At 38.5% G+C, this 19,415-nt stretch overlaps 1 protein-coding gene across 2 annotated transcripts; it reads left to right on the forward strand.

Moving 5' to 3' along the window:
* The first annotated feature begins 1,308 nt into the window (after window positions 1-1,308).
* Window positions 1,309-8,412, forward strand: LOC139124261 (uncharacterized). Of its 2 annotated transcripts, XM_070690400.1 has the most exons (8): window positions 1,309-1,375; window positions 2,597-2,630; window positions 5,069-5,133; window positions 5,450-5,890; window positions 6,163-6,543; window positions 6,729-6,761; window positions 7,032-7,131; window positions 7,594-8,412. In XM_070690400.1, the coding sequence occupies exons 2-7, from the start codon at window positions 2,626-2,628 to the stop codon at window positions 7,118-7,120; spliced, it is 1,014 nt and encodes a 337-aa protein (XP_070546501.1). In that variant the 5' UTR covers window positions 1,309-1,375; window positions 2,597-2,625; the 3' UTR covers window positions 7,121-7,131; window positions 7,594-8,412. The 2 variants fall into 2 exon arrangements, with proteins under 2 accessions (XP_070546501.1, XP_070546502.1); XM_070690401.1 differs by lacking the exon at window positions 6,729-6,761 and having other exon boundaries at window positions 1,311-1,375.
* Window positions 8,413-19,415: the final 11,003 nt, after the last annotated feature.

Raw genomic sequence — 19,415 nt, forward strand, 5'->3', positions numbered from 1 at the left:
TTCGGAGTACAGTCTGTCTACAGCGAGAAGGGGTGCAAGCAAATTGCAAATTTAATAGACGCTTGTCAAAATGGCTTTGTGACATTTGCTATGCGTTTAAGAAATCTGTCTTCCGTGTACTCCCCACCTTGTCTCTCAGCCTCCCAGGCTCGCGTTGTTGACAGTATTGCTGACATCTTACCGTTCGGCCAGGAACAGATACTATACATCTCGGAGACTTAAAATTTTTACCTGGGTATTCATTTTATAGTGATAGTAACATAGGGGTTTTTCACCCCGTAAATTTCAATGGGGATGCAAAGTTGTCAAATGTACTGAGATAAAACGGTAGCTCCTTTTTTTCATGTTGAGGAAAAGACGTGCATTTGCACGAACACACACTTTTCCACAACCTGAGATAGGGATGAATGTGGGACAGCGAGAGGTCCCCTACGGTACATTTAGTAGGAAGTTTAGATTCGAAAGCGAAAATACGTTATTTCACTTATATTAGGACACTATTATAAAGGCGTCTGTTTTGACGTAAGGGTTGTTTTAACTCTGGCCTTAACTTTCAAATGGTCAATGATCAACCTTTGTCGCGTGAATGGCGAAATATTGTTATCTTGTGTTTATTCTGATTAGTTTGCATTGCGTTTTCGAAATTACTTAAAATAGACTTCTTTAAGTGATAAACGTACTTAAATTGGTATCACCAGACGACGTATCGACGACGACGTATCGACGGCAGACGACGAGTATCACTGACGACGAAAAACGTTTCTTAATTTGAAAACCGTACTGACAATTCTAAAACTGGCTCATTCAGGGTTTCAAAGGAGAACAGCAACTGTTCTGTGAAGGACTATTAGACAAATATGGTGTTTGCAATCACTATAACTATATGTTCATTTGGTTCTTGGTAACGATGGCAATTAGTGTTAACATTTAATGTTTCGATACGCAAACAAAAACACGTCACTTGAAAAGGGGCTAGTGATGATGAGCGATGGTTTGTTTGTATGTGTTATGACGTAGCGACGTACAATGAGTAAATTGTTGTTCTGAAATATATCACGCTATTGGGAAAGGCGTCGCCGGGCAACAAACTCTCGTAATCAATTCACCAAAAGGAATGGGACGCTAGTGCGTCAGTATTGACAAGTGTCACAACAGCATGCTTTAGAAGACAGCCCAACTAGGATCTGTAATTGCACCCTCACAGCCAATTGGAAACGAGTGTTCCTAATCTTTGACCAATGACAGAAAGTCACGCCCTCAGTTGTTGTCAAGCGTAGAGTATAAAGCATGCCTCCATGCAGTGTTTGTACCATTAGCTCATAGGGCGAAGCTGATAGAAGCTACTCCAGAAATAATCAAGTACAGTAATTTGCAGGTGAGCTTTTTAAAGGGATTAATTGTAAGATAGCTATCTTTCACATGATCTGCTTTCACAGTTTACAATATCGCCTGACTATAAAACTGCCCTAAACAAATTGTTTTACATATAACTTAAAACTACACTATGATGTACATCACCATAATACAGTATATGCGAATTACCTGCTATGAAAGATGTTTTCTAAGCGTCTCTCACTCTCGGCAAAGTTTGAAGACGCGGATAATGGTTACAATTTCAATTAAACTTTCAGTATTTTCAAGTGACTTTCCTAACATTGCAGAGTCTGAACAGCGAGATAAATTGATTCTGACGTATCAAGTCTTGTTCAGATTAAATCGTGACATGAGCTTGATTTTGCTTTCATATTAACAAAAGTAACCTGATTACAAACTTCAACACTCGTGAAAGCCGGCTCTCTTAGATGTCCTACGTTGCTCAAATCATATCTTTACTGCTCCACATAACGATATCTTGCTTCAATACTCTTACTTACTAAGTGGTAACATTGAGGTACAATCATTTGGGGATTCCACAATGTGCAGAAAGCCACATAGACGACAAGACTCACAAAAATGTTTCTAAGAACATTTTCATCATTAATTAACATATTCTAAAACTAAGACAACGATACGACTGTAATTTCAAAAAGTAATATGAGTCATAAATCTGTGGCGTAATTTACAGATAGTAATAGATAATTTTTAAACTTTGGTGCAATGTGCGATTTCTTATACAACATTTATTGAAAAATAACTTTTACTCTGATATCTTAAGTGAGGTGTACCTACGATGACTAGTTTTTTAAGAAAATCTGTAAAAATTTCTCATACCAGTTTTATCGGCCAAACATGTAATGATCGTATTAAAATGAAACATATTTTACCATGCTATGGAATAGTTTCATGCACAACCTGGAAATCAATGTCCCTAAAAAAATGGCGGTTATTTTATCTACAAATGAATTTTCCGCCGTTGATTTTGTCTCCCATTACCGTAACGTTCTCACACTAACCCTTTCATATTAAATCAATGATATATCTGATAGTTCGATGAAGAGGATGAGAGATTTTGATCACTTTTAGGACAGAGATCTATATTCATAGATTATGATTTTGATCATGATAATGATTAATATAAATGTTTTACTTTTCGACCAGTGATTTAATTCTTTGTATATCAATATTCTGTGAGCTCTGTCTTTTCTTTACTTTCCAGGTAAACTGTGTTCACTCCGTCTTCACAAAATGAGGTAGGTCCATAAACCACATACTATACTACCAATATTTTGGATTCTTTTTTAACAATTTCTGCTTTTGATAAGTTTTGTAGTATCTGCATGGACATTTGAGTTAATTTGCGGGCATAGTTTCGCTCAAATAAGAATTCAAGGTAGTGCTATCACACTTTACATCTTACAACTGCTGCACACTTACATTGGGTATTGTTTCACATGCTTCGTGTATCAAACGTCGCAAGCTCCTTAGAACCCCAACATTATTGGCGCGCTTTTCCAAGGTAGAACTCTCCTCAGTAACAGATATACTGACTCGCAGACTCGTTCAATTCTTGTGTGATATACCACTTCGAGAACGCTCATTTTTATGGGGTAAGAAAAGTTCACCGTTTTATTTTTAAGATTATTTTGCTTTTCGCGTGCAGTTAACACTGGGATGGCGGTCATTTCGAACCTGAAATACAGGCAGATGTCCGGTAATTCTTCTCGATAGTACCATAATTTGCATAATAAGTCTTGATTTTTATTCTTGATTTGGTAATTAAGGACGGGCAGAAAATGTTAATAAGGAAAGTTTGAACAAAATGTTAAGTCTTTCACCTTCGTTGCGTGAAGTTCCTTAAACTTTAAACTTCTATAAACGTGTCAATAGTAACTATAAGGTGTGCCAGCCGACAACAAAGTGGCTTTGTTTTTTCTTTTCCTCTCATCATGCCATCTCGAACTAATAAAAATCTCAGCTCAAATATCAGTGTTCCTAGAGTGTTTCCTAAATGAGATACTCTTGCCAGACTAAAGCCGTGTAGGAAATCACTAATATAATAAAATATCAAAATCAATTGTAGTCTGGCATTTTTCCATATCTTAGGGTGCCCTATTCAGATATAATTTCCATGGAAAAGGATATGGTGACCGCAACTTTTTTTTTCCTTTTAAAATAATATTATATGAAAGAATGTATTTGCAAAAATTAGATTTAGAATTTTTACTTATCTGTTGCTGTCTGGTCTGGCCAGAGGGTCTACCCTAGCGAGTACGTACAAAGACACTCTATACCCCCAGTTGGCTACGTTACATCACTTATAACTTGCCAAAATGTTGACATAACAATGCAAAATAAAAGTTAAAAAAAAAACAGTAAAGGTTGATTTAAATGTACAATATCGACAACATCTAGTCTGTCGTAATTTCAAGTACAGTTATACATGAGCAAGGCCCATTCCAAACAGCGCAAGTTTGTTGGATGACTAATTCAGTTGTAAAAGCAGATCAGAGCAACTTTTGATGCCCCGTAGACATAAAATTTCCGGAAATTTAAATAGAACACTATTATTATGACGTCGTAAGATTAAACACGCGGACTTTAACTTTCTACCGCCTTCATATCACTAATCAGCTTGGTTATCTTCATGTAGTATAGATATATTTAGTAACCTATGAACGCTGTCAAAATTTGTTCGAATCACTCCTTCATGGCAGCTGGCTGCGGCGAAGGGGCGTTGTTCTTCAGACCTTTGTACCACTTAGATAATAAGATCCAATAAAGTGCATCAAAGGATCTGTGTGATTTCTTCCACGTGGTAAAAGTTCAACACCATCCAGCCAATCATATCTTCCCATATCTTCCAGTAATAGCCGTTACCTAGACCTGTTCGTAATAATAGCGCAGCAAGCAGTAAACTGTTGTTATGTGAACCTGATTGTAGGTGTTCCAGACATAGCCAGCTCGTATCTGCGCGATATCAATGCACTGTGGGAAAACAACAACTTTTTAGGTTTTAGTCACTTACGTTAGTCACTCAGCAGCCTAAACCCAGGTAGTGTCATGCAGTCGTAGCTTATCATTTATTTTTTTTTTCTGGCAAACTGCACAGATTACGATAAAGTTCTAATATTTGGAGGTTCTATTGACCCCTGATGCATAAATACAAAACAAAATCACCATTTCAAGTTTGTGTTGAATCCCTAATGGAATTGTTGTGTCGTATAAACATGAAATAACATCATTAAACTATGTCATTACATCACCAGTGAGATTGTTTAGCATATTCTTTCATTGTGATCTATGACAAGCGACAGTATTGTATATCGTTTGGTTTAGCATAAATATACAGCATGACATTCATGCAGGCCAATCAGCAGCAATTTATGGCACATGGGAATCTGACATACTCTTTAAAGCGAGCATAAGTTAGGTTTCAACAGAACATAACCGGCATAGAGAGAGCTTTTGCAGCAGGCAGTGCTATGAATTCAAGTAAAGAAATGGTTCACTCATATTCTTAATCTTCAAGTTCTCCTCTAGTTGTTGAGTGTATTTAGTTAGACAGTCATTACCGATATCAATTTTGCTTTCTTCTTGTTTTAACAGCAAGAGATAAACCCTTATTGCGATTCTCTAATAACAAAAAATTAAAATAATTGCTTAACGTAGATATCTTTTCACTTTCCAGGGTAGTTTTATCGCTTCTTGTATCAGCTTTCCTGGTCGGCGATCCATATGAATGCTTTGCACAAGGTAAGTTTCAAATCTGTAATTGCTAATAAAACAAGTATGACAACGATATACACACTGCTAACATTAAGCGGTACCAAGTTATCCGTCAAAATTTCAATTATATCTCCTGCAAGATATATCACTCATACATCAAAGTAGTATAGTAGGTAACGCAGAAATTACAAGACTTTGTCTACTATTCGGAGTTAACTATTTCGCCCATGAACAAGACTGGTGCCACTTTATAGACATCATGGACTATTTAAAGAATGATCCAATAAGTAAAGTTAAATGAAAGACATAACATTGTAATTATAATTCTGCATCTTTTAAACAGAGATAACAGTGACTTCAACATCGATAACCAATGCCGGTAGTGTTACCTACACGGCTGGAGGTGTAGCCCAAACAATTAGCATAACCCTCGGGTTGACTGACACGGATGGCAGTAGTGGCACTGGTACTGGTAATACAATAAGCAAGATTAGTGTCTATTTCACTGACAACGTACAGTATGAAAGTAGCACTCCAGCATCGACATCGACAGCCGTAGAGAAAACATATACACCTGCGAAGACTGTCACCGCCGACGTCACGGATGACAAGACTATCATAGCCGGAGAAACGGTAGACTTGTTAATCGATGTAGCCAACTGCGAGGCATACACACACGTCTGTGTAGTCATTACGACAGGCACTGCAAACACAGTTACAGATGATGATGGCTGCTTGCCGTTTGGTTCCCACTGCACGGATGCAGGAAGCAAGGTTTGCCCAGGTACTATTGCACACAGACACACGTACACATCACGTATACTGTGAACATTTAACGAGTTCATTTGATCATCATCAAACGTTTAATTCTGCAATTTTTTTTAGAAATTCATCCTATTTCGATCTCGTTCGAACATTATGAATGTCTTGAAGTCTATCGTTACAAGCAATGGATTGCTTAACAAGCAATGGATTGAACTGTAAATTCTATGTAGTCATATGATTGTATGATTTCTAAAAAAATTGCAGAATTAAACCTTTCTTTCTTTCTTTCAGCACCCGGTGTTCTCGCAGCAAGTTTCACGTCCACAGCTCCAGCAACATATACTATAGACACAACTACAGCCGTGGACTTCACTTTCTCTATCGGACTGATCAACACAGGCGCAAGCGCTGTCGACGTTACCGGAATCAACGTCTATCTCTCAGATGACGAATCGTTGACGACAAAATCAGCTGCCTTTGCCGGGGCTGGCGTTACTTTTCCCGTTAGCGTCGCTGCCAAAGCAGCCGGTTCCACGCTTACTACTGGTCTCACTGCTAGCATTGTAGCAGACGAGGCTCAGTGCTCTTCGTACAAATACATCTGCGCTCAACTTGCTCCTGGCAATGTCATTGGTTGTACAGTTGATATCAGCAGTAAAATTGACTGCTCATGTAAGAAATATATTTATTTATTTATTTACTTATCATTTTTTACTTTTTATTGTTGTTTTTGTGTTTGTTTGTTTCAAACACATTGAACATGGTGATCTAATTTCTAAAATTCTAAACGTTACATTTGTTATTTCCATCGGTTGAAAATAAGCGTGATTTTTCTTTATCTCTTTTTCCTGTCAAAGCTTCATCTGGAATGACAACCGCTGAAAGTACGAGTAGGTATTCCTAAATGGCATCTATAATTGCTTAGCTGCACGGTTCGCTTTTTCAATGACCTAGCAATATCGATAAATTCTTATATATACACCTGCATTAGACACCATGTTTACGCCTATGTTGAATGTTCGATAAATTAGTAGGCATACTATGATATGCCACTAATTGTCTGAATTATGTTATTAAATGCACGCTTCGTAGGTGTATCTAATTAAGGTTGCAATATGTTTTCGACGTGAATGAACTAAGCGTGAAATTTTGAATTGCAGCTGCTGGTTCGTCTGTCGGGAAAAGTGCACTGGGTATCCTGCTTTTCCTAAGCGTTGTCGTAGCCGTGTTTGTACCAGGAAGAGACTGATCAGTATGATGGTAAGAATTCAAAGACTCGTTATTCCCTTTTTTTATAAATGAATTATTTCGTTTAATCACTCTGAATCGCTGATCATTAAAGAGGAGAGTTTTTAGAAATACAGTGTTGAAGTAAGTCGACACAGCTTCGCTACAAGATGCACGTATCTGCAACTAAAGTTGAGGCAAAACTACATTTTGTTGAAATATTCATCTGAAGATCACAATTTAAGCATGCCATATATCAAAGCGTTCTTGTGACGATAGGAAAGTGCATAGTATAGGACATCGCTTGGATCCATATGTATGGAGACTTTTGGTATAAGGTACTTTACTTTTGTTATTGTGTTACGATCACTGCCAAAATACTTTGACCTAGGGGGAACTGGAGATTAAATAGGTATCACTATCTTAATTTACAAAGAATTCAACTTTCTTGAAAGATTTCGAATACAAACGGGTATTCTCCTTTCATCTTTACAGTGTTTTACTCAAGTGCCGTGGAAACGGAATGATCATCTTACCGCCGCCGTAATGCAGATAAATAATGCAACTTAATCTTGACTCTTGTGAAATCTAATTTCATCCAAACCCTGCTCAGATATATACATCACCAGAATTAACTCTGAACGTTGGTACTCTGCAAGCGATTTGACAAAGACTAATGATTTTAAACGTGAATCTGAGTAAAAGTTAATTCATGTTCGTATAAATTTTCTAACATCTGTTGAAAAATGTACTGCTTTTTATTTTTCCCTTTCCCGAGTCCTTTGATTATTCATCGTAATTTTTTATGTGTTTCCAAGGCAATTCTGCTTGAGATTTCCTCTGTGTTTTGGAATTTTGACGAGTGTTTTAATTCTTAAGCCTACGCTAGTGATTATAATTGTGCTGCATGTCTAACTCATAACTCAGATGTGAAAATAGGCAATTTGTAAGGAAATTATATTTCATATGTCACTATGCTGACCAATGTGAATTATAACAGTGCTAGGGATGACGTCAAACAGAGGTTGTTACAAATTTAGTGACCGTAATATTTGTAGAAAGACTCCGTACTCGAGATTCACCGGTCGGTTGAAAACTTCCAGTAAAATGTTGCGAAAGCAGGAAAATCTTCACTGTATATTCTGAACATCACATCTTAGATATGCGGCACATGTGGATAGACTTCTGACAGTGATTTTTAGGAGTTTGTTTCGAATACAAATTGGCTGTCAATTTTTGACCGCACCGTGGTCCAAATTTTGTGACTTAAGGTCACTTCTGTTTTGAATAAACTATTAAGCATTGTAAATGTAAGAGCTTGTCTGTGATTTCAGTCTGATGATAGTCTTTTGGTCGGTAGATCGCATAGTTGACTCTGAACACGTTTATCTGTCTGTCTGTCGGTAGATTTCTTTCACAAACATGCACACATTCGCTTCCCTTGCTTCCCTCTCTGTCTGTCTGTCTGCATGCTCTCTCTCTCTCTCTCTCTCTCTCTCTCTCTCTCTCTCTCTCTCTCCTCTCTCTCTCTCTCTCTCTCTCCTCTCTCTCTCTCTCTCTCTCTCAGTTCCTTACATTGGATAACTTTTACTTTATGTACGGTTTTCGACGGTACTAATTTGTACAAATGACACCATCTTGGAATATCATATACGGAGGTGTGTTCATTGTGTTTGCGTGCGATTGAGTTCACCTCTCCCTCAGAGTCTGGGCACACTTGACGTCCGCTACTATGGCGATCGTGACTGAAATGCCTATACTGTCAGCTAGTAGATTCTTATTTGATGATAGTGAAACAGTTACAGAGGTACTGAAGTACATTCTCTTTCATTCTAGTGAGCAAATTACGTCTTCGTAGAGTTTTATTTAGGGATGTTCTTTCTGCAATTCAGTATTTTTTTTAAAAAACATGATCCAGATGATCTTTTGTTGAACTTTGAAACATCACACCTGGAGGTGCAACTGAACATCGTCGAGTGCTATCGATCGATACTGCTCACCATAGCTGGTTACATCGTGACACACAAAATCTGTGCGAATGTTATTGAACGGGGATATCTCTGTGCCTCATATACTTATTTGTTACAGTTGAACGGTACTTCGAACCACAAGCGAGTACATGGATGGCATGACGGCGACTTGACATGGCAGCAGTCGCCCTTTCTTCCGATCACTTTTCACTTTCACCGGTGCAGCGTTTGCGGCGCTGACCGATAGTGGTTTACCCTAAGTCAAAGACCGCTAAACAAACACAAACAACGGTACCGCTTATAGGAAATCAGCCTCTATCAATAATTGCTGTGAATACGGTAAAATTCATGCCAAAAACATGAGTATAGTGTTTGAAGCTTTATCTGTACAATTTTGTGTTCGCCGGTACAGCTGAAACCACAAGACTGATTCCCCCTGTCATGCACCCTTATACCTACAGGAGGCCTACAGCCGGTAAACGCACAGTCCTGCCATACAGAGATCAGTAACAAAGCAGAACATTTTGTTTGGACGAAGTTCTTGTCTCACCGTTGTTTCGTTTGGACGTGAAAAAATAGAAGTTTGTCTCGCCGTATTGAAATAGTATCGTACGGTGTATTCACGTAGTTATGACCAGAGGACCGGGCATACACAGCATGCAGTACTGGCGTTCACTCCACAGCGTACCTGTCAGTATATGGCTTCAATCTGGCGATCACCTCAACACTAGCGTGACAGTCTGCTGAAGTCTATGCTTTCATTTTACTCTGTTTTGATATTTCTAAGTCCGTAGGCAAGTCTACATGGAGGTAGAAACGAGAGGAAACAATGTCGTGCTCATTTATATACAGTCAAAATTCTGACTGAAATATTAGCCCATACCTGACCCAATATTCGTTAGCAGTGCAGCCAGAAGTGGAAAGGGGTCAAGGAACCAGAATAAGGCAACAGGTCACAGTGAGAGAGACTGTGCATTAATAGGTACTGTCATCGGCTAACGGCTCTGCGATTGTTGCAGCTTCTACGTATTTGGAATGCCCTCTCGAAAAATGTGCTATTTGCAACAAAGAACAGTATATCAAAGAACAGGATTGGTTGTCATGTTCTGCATGCAAAGCTGACAGTCAAAATGCAACTTCAGCTAACGGCATATCATTCATAGTAGGCGAATCCCAATTAATGGTGATAGACATTTATTCTTTCTCGCGATGGTTTCATGTATCGTGTCTAAAACCGAATGGAATATTTGCCTGGTCACCCATTCATTTAGTATCTTTCAGCAAGTCAAAAATTTAAATAGTGTCTCGTATCAAACAAAATTCACGAAAATGGCCGACTTGGTCCCCTTCAAAGCTCTTGGAGATAGAAAAAACTTTCACCGGCTCAGATTTTCGAAAATAAAAAATGTAATCCCCCATAGTGTTAACACAGGGATGGTGGCTATTTTGAATTTCAAATATTGCAAAATGCATGTCGGGTAATTGGTTTCGCTAGTTCCAAACTTTGAATAGTGAACCTCGATTTTTATCGTTAGTTTGGTAAGAGAATGGTTGAAAGTTTCATTGAGGAAAGTTTGATCAAAAGTTTAAGTCTTTCACTTTCAAGGCGCATACTACCTTAATCATGGCGTTTACAACGGGTGGCGCTAACAATATCATTCACTTTCCACGATATCCCTTCAACATTCGGAATTTTGAGCAGCTTTAGGTAGCGACGAGACACAGGATCAAGGTACTTTGGAGATATAACGATGTGGTATACAACAGCTGAACTAAACCGAGATTGTGCACGTTATATTTTCTCAACTGATTGCACAAAAAGGTTCGTCTCATCGAGTCGAAGGGGGATCTCACCACAGGGTATGTTATACTTCAACTGTAGCTATTTGAACAGAGACTGCAGTTTGCTGAATATCATCTGCAATAACGGCGTTTTGTCATGATGTTAGATCAACAAACATAATGTTTCATAAACATATTCACTCTTTTTAAGGTCAAATCCAGAAATTTTGAGTTATGAAGAATTTCTTGTAAAAGGCATGCAAAAAGGGGATGTTAGGCCATTTAAAAAAATATTTGTTTGCCGTCCTTGGATTTTTGTAAAGCGTACCAGCCAGTCAGGCAAAAATAAAAAAAAACAAACACAGACAACATGCAAAGTCGTGTATACGCAACGTCCTGCACAAGACATTGCATGGAGTACTGATGCTATAAAGGGAGAGATATATATGCCAAATGTTTCTACTGAGACAGTGACACTGATACTCTGGCAGGACAAGAATCGCGGTTGGAAGCTCATATTTTATTTGGTTTCTTTCGGAAAAAATAATGTTTTTATTTGTGATTGTGTTAATATTGTGTTTTGTTTCTTAATTTTCTCTGAAAATCTACCAGCACGTGGACGGCAAAGAAAGGTTTATATTTGAAAGCGCTTTATTGCAAAGAACGGCTACTGTATGTGACAAATTTCAAAGCAGCAGCCGCGAGGGCGACATTGAGGTCAGTCACTTAATCTCCCTTCTGTTTGGTTTGGCAAGGACAAACAGAAACCCAACCATGTACCTTGAAATGTGTCACTGGTAATCTTGCATAACAGCGGAGAGTGTTTACATGACCGACAAAATGCGAGTGCGTTGTTATAAATGTGCCGATTTGTAATTTCGCTCACAGTGCCGCATTCAAGAGGCGATGTCCACATTTGTTACCCAGCACTTATAGCGCTGTAGTATAACGAGCATATGAACATTCTTTACAGCAGCATGTTCACAGCCAGGAAAGTAGTGTGTTAGTAAAGAAATCCGTATAATCCCAAGATGGCAACGCTGAACCTTTATCGCACAATTCGGGAGGAGGAGAGTGAGTGCCTATTCGTGATTTGCATGCGGTGCGCCTAATAAATATTTGGGCCGACTCGCAGCGATTTCGAAGCTGTTATCCAATTGGTTGGCAGAATCGTACCGTTATAATGAAATAATACAAATAAACTCCCTAAGTTACTGTGAATAGTAACAATCGACCAATCAGATATAACCTTGCAAACACGCTGCGAGTCAGCCGAAATATTTGCCTGGCTACCCACTCAGCAAATATGTGGGATGTTCACATATATCTTGCACACTTTGTGGTAAACATCGCATTTCGTAAACTAAGACGGGTTAAAATTAATAGTCACATGGCAAGCTTAAGCATCAAGTTCATATTGATATTGGATTTTTACTCATCACGTTTAAGGGAATTCCGACATGGCGTCAGTCGTGCAAAGGAGTTAAGGATCAAAAGTCAACATGTATCATACAGATTCACATTCTGAGCACAGTCTGGTTCCCTGACCCATTTCTACCTTGGCTGCGCTGCTAACGAAAATAGGATCAGGTATGGGCTAATGTCTCAGTCATAATTTTGACTGCATATTAATCATGAGCACAGTCACCTGACAAGGTAATGTGATCAGCACATCTGTAGTGGTAAGCTCAGAATTTTGATGACGAAACATCGAAAGTTGAAGTTGTTTGCACGGATTCACTTTTAAGTCTCCGACTCTGTTTTTCTATGATGGCATTTAGTGTTGAAAGGACGATTAAGCTTATCGTTTATATTTTTTTTTTCAGACGTGACCTGGTGACCATGGTGAACTTTGACATGTACTGCAATGACTCAAAAATAAACGATTTTTCGTTTTTCATTCATTGTCGACATAGGATGTTTGGTTCGGGAAACTATGGAGGTAAAATGACTCCATGGGCATACGAAATCTAAATTCGAAGGTAGCTCCAAGTTGGAAATAAATTCAACGCAATCACTGCACTCGTACTATTGACCAATGACAGCCATGCTTACAAAAGCCCATACCTGACCCTTTTTTCGTTAACAGCGCAGCGGCCGCGGTGGAAATGGGTCGGCGAACTAGACTAATTCTGAGCAGTGGCGGCGCTCTTACCCGACTGATGCAACTGTCTCAACATGCCAAGACATGGTAATTTACAATCCCTATTTGGACACATTGGTAATATACAGTGACTGTGATTCTACGTGAAATAAAGTACAATGTATGAGACCATGTCATTAGATCTGAATTTCTGATGATAATATGGCGAATATTTTTCGATCTACAGTGAATGTATCTAGAGATACACTTAGTGATAAGACTATGAGGATAGTGAAAGAAATACCTTTTTCAAAACTCTTATTCAAACTCATTCAAAACTATTATTTTTCGTTGCTTCTCTCTCTCTCTCTCTCTCTCTCTCTCTCTCTCTCTCTCTCTCTCTCTCTCTCTCTCTCTCTCTCTCTCTCTCTCTCTCTCTCTCTCTCTCTCTCTCTCTCTCTCTCTCTCAAAAACAAACTCCATGATAAGTCGTGGTCACACGTGGCACAAAGAGCGATGAGGAGCAGTAACGCAATATGGATGCCACCGTATAAACTGAACGACAAAATGAATTCAATGCCAAGTAGAAAGTGTCTCCCACATTTTATTGCCACTAATATGATAGCCGTTGAGAAGTATTGTCCGGGGTCTTACTAGTGGTCAAACATGAAAAATAAGACTGGGGAACGACAACTGCTTAAACTGTTGGTTCCCTTTGCGATAATACAAACCATTCACACCACATGAAAATGAAATGAATGAAATTTTGGGTGAGAGTTCATATGTTGAGCAAATTTGGGAAATGTTTGTGTGCAATCTCGGACGACGTTGTGAAAAATGGAAAGAGAAAAATATATAGGAATAACTGAATATGTCGAACTCGTTTTAAATGGTGTTGCTATTCCGAGCTTAAATGACTTTAATCATCATAGACAGTAGTGATTAACCCACTCGATTCAGAAAGATGGGTAGACAGAGACAGACAGAGCGGTAGAGGGGAAGTAAGTACGTAAATGTTTTGAAGATGTCACTGATACATCATAAATTGTTATGGGAAGTACGTCGACACAATCATGATCGACTGCATTCTGTCGTGGGTATTCTTGTCGGTTGACGTGAAAGTGGTATTCCATAGATCTCTGATTTGAAGCACCTAAATATTTCACTCTCAGCCTTGAAATCGACCATTAAACCATTTGCCATTCGAGGAGGCAGCTCTCAGTTCTCTTATTCCGTGTTTTAAATATCAATACAATCTGCACTGCGGACAGTTGTTTTGAGTAGTTGAAATTTTCATCGGTAAATAATGATTGTATATACACAGCGCCGCCAGTGTTCATATTCCGGAGCGAGATAGCTGATCACGGAGGTCAGTACGGAGACAGTGTTGTCTTACGCCAAAATCACAAAAGTGCCATCAGAGAGCGTACGGTGACTTTGATTCCATCCTTTTTTTGTGGGCGCGACTCAAGATTGTGTTTGCAAGGTAGAAAATGACCTAATTTTTTGTTAAACATTTAATACATTATCCGTTCGCGTCCCTCTATGTGACAGACTTCCTTGACTCTTTAAATACTATCCGTGTTGCTTACGGCCTCCACTAGAAATTGAGCCCATGTCAACGGATCAAATTGGTATGTTGAAAACGCAAATGCTGCGTTGTCTCAATGCCGAGTTCTAGCACCTCCCAATTGTGACACTCGAACGGAATAAGGGTATCCATCCAGAAAAGGGGGATTTTATGATCATCTAGGTGAAAACACGATAAAGGGATACTATTTTATAAAAACTGATTCGTGGGACGTGGAACTGATTCTGCCTCAAGTTGGCTGCTTGGACGGACCATCAATAAATTATATTCTACAATTTATGCACGAAGGGCGCCATTTAAATAAAAGTGGCATGAAATAAGAATGCCAGGAAGCATTTGAAAAGAAATTTGACTAAATTTGATATTCAATAAATCTTCAAGGCCCCCTTTTTGAAATGTCATTTATTTCAGTTTCAATTGGCATGTTGTAATGTTTTTTTTCAAGTTCCCATTCTGTAAAATCTCACCCTCCAGAGGTGTTTGTGAATGCAGCCTAACACAAAAAACGTTGGTTAATTATGAAATGACTTTCGATACAACTTTGCATTTTTTCTCCGTTTATACTCGTACAATCCTAGTTCATATAATCAATGACATGTATAGCTGCCCACTTGAATATTAATCAGCTACTTCGTCGTGAAGAGGGACATTCGAAGTAACGGCCCCGCATGCTCATTGAGAGTGGTTCTTTCGTTTTTCACCATGCGTCACGTGACCGATTTCGTTGGACAGTCATAACCGATGCAATGTCAAGATGTCAGACACAGTCACACCACAGTGGGTCAGACAGACAACTCTCTTATACTGCCTATCATTTTCAAAATGACCCAACGAGTTATTGGTTTATCTTTCCGCTTCATTGCCTTGGAATGAGGCACATCTTCACTCTCACTTGTTTTTATAGAAATGCATACTGATAAAATAGCAAAAAAGTACAGCTTGTACCAGTTTATGATTGCGAAAAGGCACATTGCAGCCAAATCACTCACGACTGAGCTGCCTGTTGGCTATTCGCCTATGATGAGCTCAACATGAAAACTAGAACGTATACGGTCACTTTAATATTTATTGGAGTAGGACAGTGCGAAATGTCTCTAAGGTCAGCTTTTTGGTTGGTAAAATTCTAGCTCAATATCTATTTATTTTATTTTCGAACGTGGCCTGAACACCTAAACAGTATATTTATTAGAAGTTCAATGAAGATAGAACGGCCCGGCTTCGTAAAGTAGCCGTAAATCTCTATCATGATCCCATCAGCCGAACATCTGCCAGAGTTAATGTCCAAAGGTCATTTTAAAGACATTTTCAACTGATGAAATGGCGAATATGGTATTTCTTCAACTGACAGAATAGAAAACATTTATGTCTCATCCAGTCAAAAGGAAGGGAAATTTTATGATTTTTAATTCAATGTCATAAATCGAAGGGTCAAAAGTTCAAGGTTGACTGTAGCTACACTGTGGTAAGCCTAATCTCTACTCACAACATTGTCACAATGTTTGATTAATAAAATTATATGTCCTTGTAATTTGTTCATATCTATTTTCAACTCAAAACCAACGTTTTATATTATAAAGAATTTAATGTGTTTGGCAAACAACATGAAGATCGAATTCCAAAAGACACTCCTTCGCTTTCAAAATGAAGCAACATGCACGAATGGCCTTAAGGTCAGTCTTGATTCGCCTCCTGTGCAGATAGAAAGAAGCATAACAGCAACCAACCTAATACAGGTACCTGCTGTCACCGCGAAGTATGTTACAGGAATTATGGATTATTTGTCGTTTAGTATCGACCAAGTGCGATAGCATTGTAGTAAAAGTTATGTGCCAAATTTTATGCTGTTCATTCAAGAGGTGTATGTCGACATGATGTTTTTCGAACGATCACAACGCAATGTTTTTTTTCCTAGTAACAGTACCGCAGCTATCAATGTATCGTACACATAAAGAAACCTGTGCGCAGTGGTGGTGTTTCCTTTAAGGAATGGTGAGTCGTCAAGATTGCAAGGTAAGAGAGATGATTGGTTATCGGCGACTTTCAATATGACCAGTAAATGCATGTGTGTCTCTCCCACACAAAAAAGCGTCAAGATGAACATATTTTACACATCTACGTGGGGGTAATCCCGACATGACGTCATTCGTGCGAGGAGGGTCATGGTTTAGAAGTCACGATGTACGATGCTGATTCACATACTGAGCAGTAGCGCGCCCTCACAAGACCTACGATACTGCCAGTACATACCGAGATATGATAATATATATATATATATATATATATCTATATATTATATATATATATATATATTATATATATATATATATATATATATATATATATATATCCTTAACTGACAGAATATAAAGCTTTTTGTCTCATCCAATCGAAAAGAAGGGAAATTGTATGATTTTTATTTAAATGTCATAAATCGAAGGTACAAAAGTTCAGGAGAGATATGGTGTAATATACCATATAATATAACAAAAATGGTAATATTTAGGGTTCGTTTAAGTAAACAAACCGAAACTCGATGTCTCAATGTATAAACAGTAATAATACTCAAACACCAAAAAATCATCAGTATAATTGTTGCATGACCAGGGGCACACAGCGAAGCACCACTTGCTTATCAAAGACGATTCTTTCCTTTTTTCGCCAGGCTTTCAAAGAAGTAATATGCATATCAGTTAAATAGATGCTTTGTCAAGAGGGTCAGACACCCTCACTCGACCAAGGGACAACAGAGGTCTTTCGTTATACTTGTTAAAGTTTACGTGCAAGTTAACTCTGTTTCTTCAGACACAGGCATACACTCACCACGGTACGCTTTAGCAAACTTAGGCCATGTGTCTTTCAATTGAGGAATAAAAGTAGTTGTATAAATCACAGTACCTTTAAGACATTTGTGCCTTTTACAAACAATCAACCCTTCCTCGAGTTTTCATCTGAAATACACACTTAAAGCTTCATACTGTAATTTACTTCACTGGGAAAACATTTTTTTAAACTAGTCAATTTTTGAAGGTTAATTTATCAACCTTGATGAGTATGGATATTCAATTTGAACGAATCTCAATTTTCTATAGTTTAAAGTACTTTTCACATATAAGTATAAAACCAGGTACACTAAGTCAGAAACATATGAGTTTACTAAATGAGCCGTTCCTTAATCACATCGTTGTCCTATTTTGTGTTTGTTACCATGGGATGTTTTCACACTCGGTGTGTCAGATCACATGGGCAGTGGCGTTTAAAGAGAGGTCAGACGAGGGGCAGCCAGAGTCATCCTGTCATTTTCTTTGTTCACTTCGCGTCGCTGAGACTGCACTGTCATACAACAGCTTTCCCAGAGAGAGAGAGAGAGAGAGAGAGAGAGAGAGAGAGAGAGAGAGAGAGAGAGAGAGAGAGAGAGAGAGGAGAGAGAGAGAGAGAGAGAGAGAGAGAGAGAGAGAGAGATATTAGAGTGCCCTGTAAACTCTTCTGCTATACTTTCAAAAAGCAATCTAGAATTTTTATTGTTTCGTCACAGAGGGAGGGGCAGGACAGGCAATTTCAAAATATTATATCTTTCCTTGTATTTTTTCCTTTAGAAACTCTTTCCAAATTATATAATTTGATATTTTATAGACACTGATTCATTTTACTAACACGAACTGCACTGATTCCTTTCTTTTCATCTTCCCCTACCAGTCCTTGTGACCTTGTTATACTCCTCTTCTTATTATCTGTCAGCTGGCTTGCAAGTCAGTGATTCGGTCTGCCAGTGTCTCTAAAACCGTCGAACCGAGAAGTAGTCCATTATGACACTTTAATCACACATGTTCTAAAAGGAAATATCAAAGTAAAATACCATTCCTCCGTGAAAGAGGCTGGAACAATATCGCTGGGATAAATAACTTTTCTGAGCACGTATCCCTCGTCTTTCAGTGAGACAATTTTGGTCGCAGTGAAAAATTTGAATAATGACTTATGTCTTGAAGAGTGCGCACGTGACCGGTTTGTTGCAGCGCGCATTCTGATTGGCGTATACGGCTTCAGTATTACCCAAACACACGTCTTCTCTGGACGATTTTGAAATCTAGTAAGCAGACATGACGGTTGTGTAACAGCTAGGTAGGGTGTATCTTATGCTAGTCGATACACAACTAGTATAAACTGAAGCGTTACTAAACACAATACGTGTTAAGCTTCCTGGATATTACCTTAACAAATCCTTCCTGATTATGGGATCTTCGTAGACAACTGCAGCCTAGAGGAATGAAAGGATTTATGCAGACAAAAATCGACCTCAGTAATCGGTGAGTAAAAATTTTCATTGTGTATGATACTGTCCGGTTTTACAGGTGATGGCATATCAGTGACCGATTATTCCATTGTGTTGTATCCAGTGACTATTGACCGTCATTTTCCAATTACCCGCATGTTTACTATATAGGATCGGATAATCGATGAAATAAGTGATGAAACCACCCGTATATTGTTAAAGCTTAGCCACCATATAGACTATTTCACTTTATAATGATTGTCATTCAGATACACATGACAACTTTTCCGAACACAGATGTTAGGTACGGCCGGTTTGCCCCAATCGGCCATACCCACCAAGTCTATAAAATACATGAGTCACTTTCTAGTTTACGCACACACTTAATATCGATTGGAAATATGTGGAATGGTCAATACATCAGATTGATAATCCCACACGTGGGCAGTGAATTAAGATTACTCTTTGTAAGACAGTTACAATTCCGATTAAAGCAAGACAAATTTGTTGGTTCTACAAATTTCCCTACAAACACAACACTAACGTTCATCAAAGAGAGGGAAATGCAGACCTAGCAACGCCATTTTTAGCCATTCGAAGCACAGTGAGCATGTAATGACCAAG

The sequence above is a fragment of the Ptychodera flava genome, assembly GCF_041260155.1.
Source record: "Ptychodera flava strain L36383 chromosome 23 unlocalized genomic scaffold, AS_Pfla_20210202 Scaffold_23__1_contigs__length_28996876_pilon, whole genome shotgun sequence".
NCBI classification, from domain to species: Eukaryota; Metazoa; Hemichordata; class Enteropneusta; family Ptychoderidae; genus Ptychodera; species Ptychodera flava.